The sequence below is a fragment of the Scyliorhinus canicula genome, chromosome 12 (assembly GCF_902713615.1).
Source record: "Scyliorhinus canicula chromosome 12, sScyCan1.1, whole genome shotgun sequence".
In the NCBI taxonomy this organism is placed as follows: Eukaryota; Metazoa; Chordata; class Chondrichthyes; order Carcharhiniformes; family Scyliorhinidae; genus Scyliorhinus; species Scyliorhinus canicula.
Genome location: NC_052157.1, coordinates 142,893,073 through 142,908,362, shown reverse-complemented (window position 1 = coordinate 142,908,362; position 15,290 = coordinate 142,893,073). Strand labels below are relative to the sequence as shown.

Genomic DNA, 15,290 nt, shown 5'->3' with positions numbered 1-15,290 from the left:
CTGAAATCTTCTTTTGACACTTGTACTCTGCCTTCATTTTAAAGGAAGTTGACTGGAAACCATATCACATCAATACACATTCATAAACAGCTTGCATACTTGGCGTGGATGTATCAGTGCTCTGAATAGATGGTTGGGTTGGAAATTTATAATTAAACAGTGTTATTAACGGGGCCATAAAAAAATAATCAACCAGTTAAAGGAGCATGCCATTACTTCTGTTCAATTTTCTGACTCTCAAGTCTCAGCTGTCCCAGTCATTCTAGCCAGTAGAACATGCAATAATAGGCCACACTTGTGAGAAGCTTTGTGATACTGTTCTCCTAAATATTTGCTGGTGGCAGTATTACTGCATTTCCTGCTTCCATCAATAAACAGATGGTACTGCTGCTGCCCTAGCATTGCTTCCTGTTCATGATTCAGGAAGAATAACTATTTGAAATCAGCTGAACAGTTCATGATAATTTGGAGGCTATAAATTATATCAATTGCCTAAACAACATTTTTGGCCCCGTACCTAGTTATAGGATTTCGGATTTTTTATTCATTGGAAGTGGACTTCGCTGGCTGGGCCAGCATTTATTGCCCATTCCTGAGGGCATTTAAAAGTCAACCACATTGCTGTGGATCTGGAGTCATATGTAGGCCAGACCAGTTAAGGACGACAGATGGGTTTTTACGACAATTGACAATGGTTTCATGGTCAACTTTGGACTTTTATTTACAGATTTATTTTATTGAATTCAAATTTTACCATCTGCCATGGTGGGATTCGAACCTGGGTCCCCAGATATGACTCTGGGTCTCTGGATTACTAGTCCAGCAGCAATACCACTACGCCACTGCCTCCCCTTTTGTTTTCCTATGCTGAGTGTTAGTAAAATATAAAGTTTCATCTTGAAATAACTGTTGCAGGCCATATTTGTAAAATGGAGATCTGCAATAATATTTTATCGCTTGGGTGTATATCATATCAATAATGCAGCAGATTTCTTGTCAATCTCAAATCAGGAAGTTTGGATCCATTAAATACCATGCTGTAAACTGTTTATAATTTCAAATCTACCATTTGTATTTTCCATTTCCAGATTGAAGAGGAGATGCTGGCACTACAGAACGAACGCACTGAGCGAATACGAAGTTTACTGGAACGTCAAGCCAGAGAAATAGAAGCTTTTGACTCTGAAAGCATGAGACTTGGCTTTAGCAACATGGTCCTTTCTAATCTGTCTCCAGAGGCTTTCAGCCATAGTTACCCTGGAGCTACCAGTTGGTCTCATCATCCTTCTGGAGCAGCAGGGCATCACTGGGGTCACCCCATGGGTGGCCACCCTCCAGCCTGGGGTCACCCTATGTCAGGTGGATCCCAACCTTGGGGTCACCCTATTGGTCCCGTTGTTGCTGTACCCAGAGGAGGTAGTATGGGGGTCCGCAACAGTCCCCAAGCTCTCAGGCGGACAGCTTCCGGAGGCAGATCTGAGCAAGGCATGAGCAGGAGCACAAGTGTCACATCGCAAATTTCAAATGGTTCACACATGTCTTACACATAATTTTAATAGGTTGGGGGAACAGTTGTGTTACTGCTGTCTTGCCTCCATGCTCTGCAAAAACCGCTCATTATGCATCGTTTTGAAAGCCTTCTATTGGTACTGCGGTTGGGTTTCAGAGTGCAGGCATGTTTGTCCAGCCTTTCAGGAAAAACAGGTCTTTTATGTTAATACAGAATTTTTTTTTCATTTGTCAATACATACATTATCTGTTTGATCAGCCCTTGAGGAAAAATGTGAAGGAAGGCCTGAAGAAAATTCTTGCTGAGCCTTGTTCTCTCCAGCTGGTGGCATTGTGACACCATGACATCTCTCTTCTTGTCCTGACTTAGCAGTATACTTTCCAAGTTGTGATATTGGAAATTTTCTTCATTTAAAAAATACATTTGGTTGCCATTAATTTCATTGTACTTTTTCAAGGGCTGAACCAGTAATCTCACCAGCTGCTAACCAACCTTATATTTGTTTGCCTGAGGCATTTATCTGCTGAAATAGGTATTATATGAACAAAAAAAGTTTAGATTCTATTCCTTGTGCAGAAAGAGTATATAGAGAACATACTAGAAGTTGGGCTGTTTTGAACGTGGGACCGAATTAAAGTCTGGTACAAGCATTTGGTATTTATGTACACCACAAACCTGCATTTGTTTACTGGTCAGTTATTCATCTGGCATTAACCCTTTGCTACATTATCTGTGAATTATTTAGCCACTAACATGCCTAGAGTATGGAACTAGTTAATAGGAGGAATATTAATTTTAACTAATGCGTAACGATGCCATAATTAATTCACCAAATAATAGATTAAAGAAAAACTGCCTTTGCTAATTGTTTGACTTTCCCCACTCCATTATTTTCAAATTTATTCATTATGTGCAGCATACTCCTTCCCTCCACCCATTGAGCATGATCTGTGGCTCCAAAATGGTGATACTGCACCGTAAAGAACATGCTCCAAATCTAAGGTGTTTACAAGCTACCATAGAAAGCAGTTTTAAACTCTACATATGAGAATTAACAACACATTACCATTACTGAAAACCACATATATTGTTCTTAAAACAGTTTCGATACAGAACACTATTTTTAAATTATACAGATAGTATAATTTTATTTTTTAATAAGTAAAAATTACAGTGTTTTTGTAATAGACTGTTGTACAATGCGTTCTGACCTTTGGCACGTTTCAATAAAGATTTTACATTGTGCATGGTCTATGAGTTGTACAATAATCTATTGCCACTATACTGTGAACGTTATTGTCCCTTCAGAAGAAACACTGCAGTAAGTAAAACGCTTCCCGAAAATTCAGGTTACATCAGAAAAGTTTTTTTAAAATTGAAGAATGTATGTATCTGTAAATATGTAGTAAATTGGAATTGCTGAGCTGCTGGCCTAGTTCCTAACTCTTTTTATACTGAATTTAGGTTCTGTCAACTAAAGAAAGAACTTAGTGCCATTATTAGCACCAGTGAGCATGCCTATGACTTTTAAGCTTTCTATGTATCACTATTACTACGCTGTAGTATAATGTAACAAGTCTTAAATGTGTTATACAGACAAGAAATTACATCTGAAAGCTATGCTTGCTTCCCATCCTTCAATGCTGACTGACTGGGCAGTAGAAAATTCCTGATATATACTACATTCCGTATAAGAACTACTTTTGGTATAAACGTATGCTGATTTAACCATTAAATCTTGCCAATAGCCTAACTTGTTATTTCATGCTGCATTGTGAAACTTGTCTCACAAATTTAGTTGTAAGTTCTTTGCCAAAATCATCAATTTGGGTAGGAAGGAAGTGTTAAGTGTTTTCACGTTAAATTTCACTGTTACTTTGGCATGATTTGAATTTTCCCTCCCATCCCACCCCATGTGATTGGTTTGTTTCTCCTGTTGGTTGTAATTTTAATACTAGATTTTCATGCCCAGTAAGTTGTTGCCTGCACTAAGTAACTCTAAATTATAATTATTTTCTGAAAAGAATAAGGGGAGAACTAAGTGCTGAGAACAGAACATTTTTCAACTTTGCATTTGAGTGATGGTGCAGTAATCATTTATGCAGGATGCTTGAATAATTTTTGCTGGTGAAAATTTTAATATCTAAATTGCAAACTTGTAGTTAACACTGCTTGGATAATAGCACATAGGCATTGCCTACTTTGATATTTGAGAGCAAGCCATTTGTGTGATAACTTCACTGATTCAAATATCTTTGTTACATTAGCTGAGATAAAGTGATTAACTGGCTCTTATGTACATATTCCATTAGAGGACATTAATGAGTTAAGATTTTGAGGGGTTTCCTCTGTTCTGTGATGAGCTACATTGTGAAAGAAGACATGCAACAACCATTTAGGCAAAGTGGCTCAACGGCAGAACTTTCTACTCTCGCAGGCTTATTGGCTTTTAGTTATTGATATTTTTAAAAGCTGAAATGTTTATATTATGCAAATTGGATTTAAGTGAAAGTTTCGCCACAATTTCAAACTTCTACCACAGTAAATAACATTTTTAAATATAGCTTTTGTTCAGAATTTGTTAAATAATTATTTTAATTTATCAGCTTTTTCCATTATTTTTAGTAAATGCAATGCCCCATTTTTAATTATCCACTTATGGTTGCATCCGTTTATAGATCTGTAAATGTTAATTTTTGGTCTTGATACAAATCCTTATGAGAAAGCTATCCTGTTGTACAAAGTTGGGTACATGATCTCGATGCTTCTACCAATGCTGCTCTGTGACCATCTTCTAGTCTGTCAGAATAACTCTTATTTTGTTGACTTTTTCCTCCCCAAGCTATAAATACCGGTTCCCACCCAAGACTCTCTGATTATAAATTGAGAGTTAGAAATTCACCTTGAGAGGTTCCTGCCATTGCATTGTACAGCATGTTCAAACTCGACACACTCTGCCATCATGCTATCAATGTTGTGATTTTCTTTAGCATACTGAGATCAACAAGGTCCAATTTTTTTTTTTTTTCAATCATGGTACCTTTAAGCAAGATGTGGGATAACAGTTAGAAGTTTAAATAGTGAGCAAGTATTGGCAGAAAATAATTATAATAATACTGGTGAAACTGAATGTTTCTAGTTCCACGAGTGCTCTTGTAAACGTGGCCCGTTTGTGATACTTTAACTCCTGCAAGAGTGAATGTCAGCAATGATGCACAACACACTCTCACCATATTCAGTTTGCTGCACTGGGTCTCTGAGTTGAATAGATGACTACCCATACTCAAAAGTTAATTACTGAACAATATATTGTCTAATTACTGGCATTATATTCATTTTCATTATATGAATAAGATGCCACATGGGTCTGGGTGGAGTGGGGGAGGGGGGGGGGGTGCAGATTTCTACAATGCTGAAGCTGACCAGATATAAATGCTAACTTTTGTCCATTAGGCAATCACTCACTCAAGCGGGCAATAAAAGTAGTCACTGGAACCTGATGTAGTCTACTTTTGCATCCCCAGTAATTGCAATACTCTTTGTCTGGCCTAGGTATAATTCTAGTTGTTTCCTGTTACTTTATCAGGAAATTATGGGTATTTAGTTTGCCTCCATCTTCTGTAATGTTTACATTAAAAATAGATCTGAATACCATTTTAGTAAGAATTACAAAAGAAAAACATCCTCTTCAATTCCTTCTGGCACTCCCGTACATTCTAATTTTGCCTCCATTCAGCATCACTTCCTGACTGCTTAATTTTGAAGTAGGCACCTCACCACTTGTACCAATGGCCTGAATGCACAACTCTGCCACAAGGCATTGGTTCAAGGTCTGTTTTATAGCTGTGGTTATCACCACATTTAATACTACGGCTGTGAAAGCTTTTATCCACATTATAAATATGGTGACCGTTGAAGGATTTGAAAGTGATGGAAGGTGCCAAGAATTTAATTTTTTAATAAATGTTTATAAGAAATGTATGCCAATCATAATGTAAGGTGAGATGAGTAACAATGCAAGATGCTCCCTAACTTTGTGTTGGAATCTAAACTTGTAGGAGAGTGTGCTATTGTGGTTAACCATTTGAGTATCAACATGTAATACTGATTTTCAAAGAAAGCATTTCAACGTAATCACAGAAGTTAGTGTAATTATATCCCATAATCCAGTTGGATTTCTATTTGGCTGGTAATACTAATTAACTTCCTCTGTTTTCCATTTTTAATTAGTTCAGAAAAGAGTCTGCTCAAGTGCAGTTTTAAATTAAAAATAAATTTTTCCCATTTTTCAATTGAAACTAGCTTTTCAGGTAGCTGATACATGGGGACAGGTAAAAAGACTGAACTATTGGTTAACTCTGCTCCATTAATTTATATGGTTGCATCTACTCCAAAGTAGAAATCCTCCAAAATAACAACAACGATGCACATTTTTTGGGACGAATACAGGACGATGACGTGTAGAATCTCATGAAGTCCTTGTGCAAAAAAAAAAGTTTGCTGTCAAATTACCATGTATGTCATTTGTTTTAAGAAGCAACTATCAAAAATATGCCAGCAGTGTTGCTTTTTATAATTGACTTTGAGAATTACACTTTTTGGAGAGATTACATAGTTGCCAATTAAGAATGCTACAGTGTAAGGGGTGACATAGCAATAGTGCAATTTACACGCTAACTTCATAATCTAGATTATTTGCATTTCTGTTCATTGCAGTGCTAGAGATTAGTTTGTTAATTTTCTCACAAATTGGGTGGAAACAGGTTGTGCTCATTTTGCTGTTGAACATAAGATTGCATCAAAGTTGTGAATGATTCTGTAGATCAGTGCTATCCAGTTGAAATCACTGTTGAGATATTGGCATGGCTGCAGTGCAACCATTTTAGTGGAAAGCATCTTGCAAAAACCTACACGATGCAGATTTCCATATGTATTCAAGGTTAAAGAACACATGTATACACTGCAAATGAATGTTGAGATCAGATGTTCAATGTGTCTATTACTCTATTTGGTAATCAAAAATGAAACTAGTCACAATAGATTCCCAATTAGCAATTAGTGGCTAATGTATTTGACACTGTGGCTATAGATAATTTATCTGCACTCAGAGATCGCAATGTGACAATGAGCAGTCATAAATGAAGTCGGTTTGGGAGGTGAATTGAAAAAAAAAGACATCTAGCTGTAATCATTGCCCAACACCAAATGGCACAGAGAATTTGTTGTTTCACCTCGGGCTATTATACAGTTTTCCACACTGCTCCAAATGAACTTTTGCTTAAACTTTGGAATGCCCTTTATCTAGATTCACTGTTAGAAGAAGAATAATTGACAAATACTGCTGCCCAGCAGTCAGGACAGGAGGAAAGGGAGCTCACTAAGATCAACCTAGTACTAAAATCTGTGGAATATTCAGCAGTAGGTTATTATTGTATAGTAGTAATCTGTTAATGTGTAGTACTGAGGTTTATCCATCGTTGAGGTAGGGAATGACTACATGCTGTTTGGTAAGCTAATCTAATGTCCTTAGTTATATAAAATCCCTTTTCTCTTGCTATAGTTGTCGCTGGCTCTGAACAAAGAAAAATCACACCTCTTACTGGGGATTCTGAATAAATTAACGCAGTTCCAGATTTTAAAAATATAATATAGAGTGCATATAATGAAAGATGGCCTGATGACTCTACATCTTGTAAATGCATAATTTTATTAACAATTTCTTTGCAGTAAGATATTTATATGGTGTAAAGGGTTAAAGAAAACCACTAAACCCACACAGTACTTGAAAAGGGTATTTGTACTAAAATACAGATGTTCATTACTAACAATGCTATTATCAGAATCCATTTTGTTTTAGTATGCAACAAAAAAGATCATTTAATGTGCATTAGTAATGAATGAGGGACTGAGAAATGTTAATATTGTACATTTTAAATAGCTTGCAGGAATTGTGACAAAAACTTGAGATTTCTAACATAAACATTAAAAATGTTTTAACACTAGTCCCATGGAGTGAAGACAACACATCATGAATGTATAACCTAATCTAACCTAGAGCAACTGGCTGGTTTTAACAAATCAGACAGCATGTTTGAGCTTCTTCAACTTTTATCTTTACATTTCTATTCTATTTTGGAGTTTTTATGTTCTCAGCATAATTCTGAATTTTATTTGCACATATATGGTAGAAAAATCTGAATTTTAAATTTTAACAACCAAATCTACTTTAATCATTTTTTTTTAGCCATATGTTATTCCAGTTGTTCATAGCCGGTTACCAATAGGTTCCTTCACTTACTGGTATTTCTTTTAAAAATTGTACAGTAAAAATGTCAGTATTCTGGTAACTTCTGGTTCAACATACATTAGCTCATATAACCTGTATTAATTGTATAGATTGTGAAGTTAAGCTGTTACCAAGTGTCAGAGAAAGAGAATAGGGTCATATGTAATATTTTGTTTGTAATTATCCTTTGTATTGTTACAAAGGAGATGTTAAAATCAACTGTAATAAAGTAATTTTAGTACAGCTTGTGTATTTTTTGCTCATTTATCTGTTATTTCGGATGACTGCCATGTTAGTAAATTGTTTTTTTTTACCTATATAGAAATCTACAGCATTTGATACAATATATAGTTTGATTTAAATGTAGCCATGTTGAAATCACTCTGGTTGAATTCATTTGAGTACAATTGGGAACTTTTTTTTAAAAAAGGTTAAGTGATTTCCAGCATCCCAATTAATGAAGAAAGTAATTTAGTATTAATTGCAGCAGGTCACCGTTATAATAATCTTTATTATCACAAGTAGGCTGACATTAACACTGCAATGCATTTATTGTGAAAAGCCCTGAGTCGCCACATTCCGGCGCCTGTTCGGATACACAGAGGGAGAATTCAAAATGTCCAAATTGCCTAACCGCGTCTTTCGGGACTTGTGGGAGGAAACAGAAGCACCCAGAGGCAACCCACGCAGACATAGGGAGAATTGAAGATGAGAAATTCAAGATATGCAAAATAATTTGTACATTTGACTTTTAGATTCGTATAAAAATCTACACATTTCTGTTCACTTTTAAATATTTATTTACAAAAGTGAAGTGTGCTTTTTTAGATTTTGACACTACATTTTGTAGGGGGTGATTTATAGGCCTATAAATTCTGGGTTCCCCAGCGTCACATTTAGGGTTTACCCCTAGGAGAAGCTGTGAATCCCTTTAGGAAGTTCCCACAGAAGGGTCTACCCAGCAATTACCCAGAAGCGCTAACTTCCTGCAGACAATTGGGCTGTGCTGGGAAACGTCAGACTAAGCGATTTGAATTGTTAACTTCGGATGGTTTTGCCAGTTTTACTATGATAGTTACTCTAAAACAGTTAGCGGGGGAAAACAATCACTTCTGACTCCAGAGTAACTATTTAAACACCCAGACCCAGTCTTGCATCGGACACCCTGCGCAAACTGGATCGGGGGACCCACCTCCTGGTCCAACCCAGAGCAACTATCCTCCCCCGACCATACTGATTCTCTCCACTTCCCCCCCACAAAGACTGAGCCTCTCCCTCCTGATGAGGAATGTTAGTGAACTGAATGGGCTACTAGACCATTTAAGAGGACAGTTAAAAGACAACCACACTTCTGTGTGTCTACAATCACATGGATCAGACCAGGTAAGGATGGCAGATTTTGTTCCATAAAGGGTGTTAGTGAACTAGATGGGCTTTTCCAACAATCAGTGATTAGTCTCATGGTTGCCATTACTGAGACTAGCTTTCTTTTCCAGATTTATCTGAATTCAAATTTCGCCAGCTGAAGTGGTGGAATTTGAGCCCATTGCCCAAATCATTGCCTGGGTCCCTAGATTATTAGTCTAACAACATTACAATTGTGCCCCTATCTCCCCCAAAGTATGAGAAGCTCATGGACTTTGTCACGAAGATGGAGACATTGGTACGGAATTTGCACATTCTCCTGTGTCTGGGTAGATTTCCTCTGGTTTCCTCCCACAGTCCAAAGATGTGCAGGTTACGTGGGGTTACGGGGATAGGGCAGGGGAGTGACCTAGGTAGGGTGCTCTTTCAGAGGGTTGGTGCAGACTCGATGAGTCAAATGGCCGCCTGCACTGTTGGATTCTGTGGAATCCGATCATCTATCTCTGCCACTAAGATGGAGAGAATCCGATCAACTACGTCTGCCATGCCCCTCGCTTCCACTGACCCACCTGATCAAAGTTTCCTTAATGCTACCAGCAGCCTTATCCCCTGCCCTGAACTCTCACCGTTACCTAGTTTCTCTCCCAGACCTTTGAGCTTGTGTTAGACACGAGGCTCACTTCTTTGTTCCATTGATTCTATTCCCACTAAACTGCTAATCACGCAACTTCCTCTCTGCTCCCACCCCCCACCGATGTTGGCCAATATTGTAAACCCTCTTCAGGTGTCAACTCTCTCTTTTAAATCTACTATCATCATCTCGCTCAACAACAAAACCTTAACCCCACTGTCCTCAAACTGCCCCCTCATTCCTTTCCAAAGACCTTGAATGTGATGTCTCCCAAATTTGTTCCTTTCTTTCCCAGAACTCCATGTTTGAATCCCTCCAACCTGGCTTCCACCTCTGCCACAGAACGGAAACAGGTTTTATCCAAGTCACAAATGAAATCCAAAGTGACCGTGATAAACGTTAATTTTCCCTCCGTGTCCTTGACTTCTCCACAGCCTTTGACATGATTGACCACACCAAATTCCTTCACCTCTCCACTGTCATCCAGCTGGGTGAGACTGCTCTCAATGTGGTTCTACTCATCATTCTAATTTGTTGGTCGGCTGAGGATTACTTGCAATGGTTTCTCTTCCTGCTCCCACATTGTTAGTAGTGATGTTCCCCGAAGATCAAACTATGGCCCCTCCTATTTCTCATAGGGCCCCTTGGCAACACCATCTGAGGGCACAGTATTAGTTGCTGACACTCGCCACCACCTATGCTGACTCTTACACTGTTAGATTATCAAAACAGTGCAGCTTGAACTGAGTGAGAAGGTAGGAGTTTGGTGAGCCCCTTTTTAATATTTTTACCCTCCAGTATTTATTTCTACATTGGTATAGCAGAAGATGCTGATTGGTGAGTAACTGGTAAGTTATTCTACTTACAATTAATAGTTTGTAATGATAAGGTATGGCAGACAGCTTGGTAGAGTATCATAGAATTTGCAGTGCAGGAGGAGGCCAGTCGGTCATTGAGTCTGCACCAGCCCTTGGAAAGGGCACCCTACTTAAGCCCACGTCTCCACCCTATCCCCGTAACCCCACCTAACCGTTTGACACTAAAGAGCAATTTAGCATGGCCAGTCCACCTAACCTGCACATCTTTGGACTGTGGGAGGAAACCGGAGCACCCAGAAGTGATAGGGTCCTAAATCTGAACAGTAATTATGAAGGTATGAGGGACAAATTGGCAATGATGGATTAGGAATATATGTTTTTTTTTTAAAATACATGTCTCGTATTTAAAGAAGTGTGGCATGATCTACAACCACCATATATTCCTCTCAGACACAAAATCCCAACGGAAAGGGTGAATCAGCCATGGATAACAAAAGGAGTTGCATTGGATCAAAGCAAATGGCTTATAATGTCCAAATACCTTTGAAACCTCCTTGTATCCTCCTCATAGCTCACATTCCCACCTACTTTTAGGTAATCAGCAAATTCTGAAATTTTACATTTATAATGTTGCCAGAAAAAGTGGTAAACCCAAAGATCGGGAGCAATTTAAAATCTAGCAAAAGATGACCAAGAACTGATAAAAGAGATAATAGAATAAGAATGCAAGATGGCGAGTAATATAAAGGTGGACTGTAAAAGCATTTTTAGGCATGTGAAAAGGAAAATATTAGCAAAGACAGATGTGGGTACGTTAAATGTGGGGAAAAGGAGAATTTATAATGGATATTGGGGAAATGGTGGAGAAACTAAACAATAGCCTAAACTTTTAAGGTGACGGGGGCTCAGAGACGGCAGAGATCTGACAGCCTCTTTGCCATTTCACATTAACAAGCATTGATTCGCAGAAGGCAGGACTTCCGTTATCACTTGGACAGAAGTCTCACCTTGGAGAGCTGCCAGCCAATCTGATTGGCTGGCAGCGCCCCAGCCATACTGCTGCTGTGGAATACAGAGTAGGAATAAATGAGTCATTTTCACGATGGCAGGTTGTTACCAGTAGGATACTGCAAGCATCAGTGCTTAGGCCACAGCTGTGCATAAACTATATAAATGATTGGATTTGGACATTGGGAGTAAATGTAAAATTTCAGAATTTGCTGATTACCTAAAAGTACGTGGGAATGTGAGCTGTGAGGAGGATACAAGGAGGTTTCAAAGGTATTTGGACAGGCTAAGTAAATGAGCAAGAACATGCCAGTTGGAATATAATCCATTTTGGAAGAACAACACAAAGACAAAGTATTTCTCAAAGGGTGAAGTGTTGGCGTCCAAAGGGACCTTAATATCCTTGTTCCTGAGTCACCAAATATAAGTGCAGCAAGTAATTCGGAAGGCAGGTGGTATGTTGGCATTCATCGCAAGGGTACTTGAGTAGGAGTAAAGATGTCTTGCTGCAATTGTATAGTGCCTTGATGAGACTGCACCTGTGGCTTAGTTTTGGTCTCCTAATCCACTGAAGGATGTTCTTCCCATTGAGGAAGCATAACAGATTCACCAGATTAATACTGCGACCAGGGTCCTGAGCCTCAATAAAAGTAACTATGATGGTATGAGGCATGAGCTGGCTATGATGGACTGGGAAACATTACTGAAAGGAAGGACGGTGGACAGGCACTCGAGGAAGGAATAGGTGAACTCCAAAAGTTGTTTATTCCTATTTGGCGCAAGAGTAGAAAGGGAATTGTGGCCAAACCGTGGTTTGCAAGGAAAATTAAATATAGTATTAGATTCCGAGAAGAGGCATACAAATTAGTCAGAAAAAGCAATAGAATTGAGAACAGTTTAAAATTCAGAAAAGGCAGACCAAGGGATTGATTAAGAAGGGGAAAATACAATATGTAAGTAAGATAGCAGGGAGCATAAAAACTGACTGTAAAGTTTCTACAGGTATGTAAAGAGAAAAAGATTGATCAAAAATTAATGCGCGTAGTGTCTTGAGATGGATAAAAAGCTGTTTAGCAGACACGAAGCAAAACGTTAGAATAAATGGGTTTTTATTTGATTGGCAGGCAGTGACTAGTAGGGTACCGCAGGGATCTGTGCTCGGATATTAATGAGTTGGACAAGGGAACTAAAAGTAATATCTCCGTTTTTGCAGATAAAACGTTGAATGGGAGGTGAGCTGTGAGGAGGATGCAGAGTTGCTTTAGCAGGATTTGGACATGAGTGAGTGGGAATATGCATGGCAGATTCAGTATAATGTGGATAAATGTGAGGTTATCCGCTTTGGTACCAAAAATAGGACAGCAGATTATTATTTGAATGGGTATAAATTGAGAGGTGGCCCCTCAGCGAGACTTTGGTGTCCTCATGCACCAGTCGCTGAAAGTAAGTGTGCAGGTATAGCAGGCAGTAAAGAAGGCAAATGGTATGTTGGTCTTTCCTAGTGACAGGGTTTGAGTATAGGAATAGGGATGTTTTACTGAAATTGTATAGGGCGTTAGTGAGGCCACACCTGAAGTATTGTGTGCAGTTTCGGTGTCCTTAATCTGAGGAAGGATTTCTTCCTATGGAAGTGTCACAAAGGTTTACCAGGCTGTTTCCTGGGATGACAGCACTGTCATTTGAGGAGAGACTAAATCAGTTAGGATTATATTCATTAGAAGAGTGAGAGGGGAACTCATAGAAACATATAAAATTCTAGCAGGATTAGACAGGATAGATTCAGAAAGAATGCTCCTGATGGTGGGGGAGTCCAGAACTGGGGATCATAGTTTGAGAATAAGGGGTAAACCTTTTAGGACTGAGGTGAGGAGAGATTTTTTCACCCAGAGTGGTGAATGTGGAATTCACTCCACAAAATGTAGTTGAGGCCAAAACGTTGTGTAATTTCAGAAAAAAATAGATATAGTTCTTGGGGCTAAAAGAATCGAGGGATATGAGGGGGGAGGGGGATTAGGGTACTGAACATGATGATCAGCCATGATAATGAATGGCGGAGCAGGCTCAAATGGCTTCCCCTTGCTTCTATATTCTCAGTATGTTGCTATGTATCTCCAGGATGCTGCGATTTCTGTTGAGGAACGATTGAGGAGACTGTTAGCTTCAGTCTGCTGTTGAGTAGAGTCAAGAGTTCTGCTCCTTTCCCAAACACCTTTATTTTCCTTGAACATACTTCTACAAAACTGTATCACCACCCCACAAGTGCCATCTGCAACCCCTTTACATATTAGTGTCAATTATTGGTAACTTAACATCAATTTGACATGTAATTGGAATGTCTCTTAACCCATTCCTAACAGACTAGACCTGTATTCACTAGAGTTCCAAAGATCGAGAGATGATCTCATTGAAACTTATCAAATTCATACAGGGGGAGTGACAGGGTAGTTGTGGCTGGGGTGTTTCCCCTGGCTCAGTGGTGGGCAGCCTGCGGACTATATGGGTTCTGAGTGCGGCTCCCCCAAGACACTTTGTTGACTCTTGCCCAGGCGCAGGGTTGCTGCATTCTGCTGAGTTCCGTCCACATGGCTTTTTTTCTTACTGGTATGACTGATGATACACACCTAAAGCAAGGGCAAGTGAAGTGAGGATCGTGTCAATTGCTCACAACACTGACTGAGATGCTTCTGTGTCCAAAGTGTAAATATTTATTTTGGTTTTACCATTTGAAGTTGACAGTTCTATTAATATGTAGATGATTAAGCATTTTCTGTAAGTCACTAAGAAATATTTGGTATGTATTAAATGTATTTAACCTTGTTCACTAACCATGACCCCCATGCATAAGCCTGATTTCAATTTTACGGCCCACTGAGATGACGGCGAGCCACTCGCTGGTCTAGCTTGCCCATCTCTGCTGGCTGGTGAGTCTCGAACCCAGGGACACAGTCTCAGAATTAGAGGAATGCCATTTAAGACATGAGACGAGAAGGAATTTCTTCATTCAAAGGGTGGTGATTCTTTGGAATTCTCTACCCCAAAACGCTGTGAAAACTTGATCGTTGAGCCTGTTCAAGACAGAGATTTCTGCATTCCAATGACTTCAAGGCATCTGGGGATAGTGGGAAATGATGTAGAGGTAGATGATCAGCCATGATCTGAATGGCAAAGCAGGCTTGACTGGCTGAATGGCCGCTTTCTATCTGTCATCTTGTCAGACTACTTGTCTGACGTCTAGTGCAGGATGAGTAGCTATTTCCTGCAGTTAAAAAGTGAATCCATTGTTTTCGATCCCGCACTCCACATTCAATTCTTTAGCTACTGACTCCATCCCGTTCCCTGGCAACAGTCTGAGATTAAGCTAGTCTGCACCCTTAGTCTCACATTTGATTCTCAATGTTTCCAGCCCCTCATTTCTGCCTTCACCAGGACTGCCTATTTCGACCTCTGCAACATTAGAAGAATCCATAGAATCCCTACTGTGCAGAAGGAGGCTATTCGGCCCATTGAGTATGTGCCTACGCTCTGAAAGAACATTCTACCTAGGCTCACTTTCCCACCCTATCCCCATAGCCTTACACATTGATCATGGCCAATCCATCTAACTTGCACATCTTTGGACTGTGGGAGGAAAATGAAGCACCCAGAGAAAACTCCCACAGACACCGGGAGAAC

General features: G+C 39.2%; 1 protein-coding gene across 5 annotated transcripts in view; it reads left to right on the top strand.

Annotated features, from left to right (window-relative positions):
- taok1a (TAO kinase 1a) overlaps positions 1-4,726 on the top strand; it is a 188,057-nt gene extending 183,331 nt beyond the window's left edge. For all 5 annotated transcript variants that reach the window (XM_038814331.1, XM_038814333.1, XM_038814334.1 and 2 more), the window contains one exon: positions 1,089-4,726. In XM_038814331.1, the coding sequence (XP_038670259.1) occupies positions 1,089-1,550 (462 nt within the window). In that variant the 3' untranslated portion in view covers positions 1,551-4,726. The remainder of the gene's footprint in view (positions 1-1,088) is intronic.
- The last annotated feature ends 10,564 nt before the right edge of the window (positions 4,727-15,290 follow it).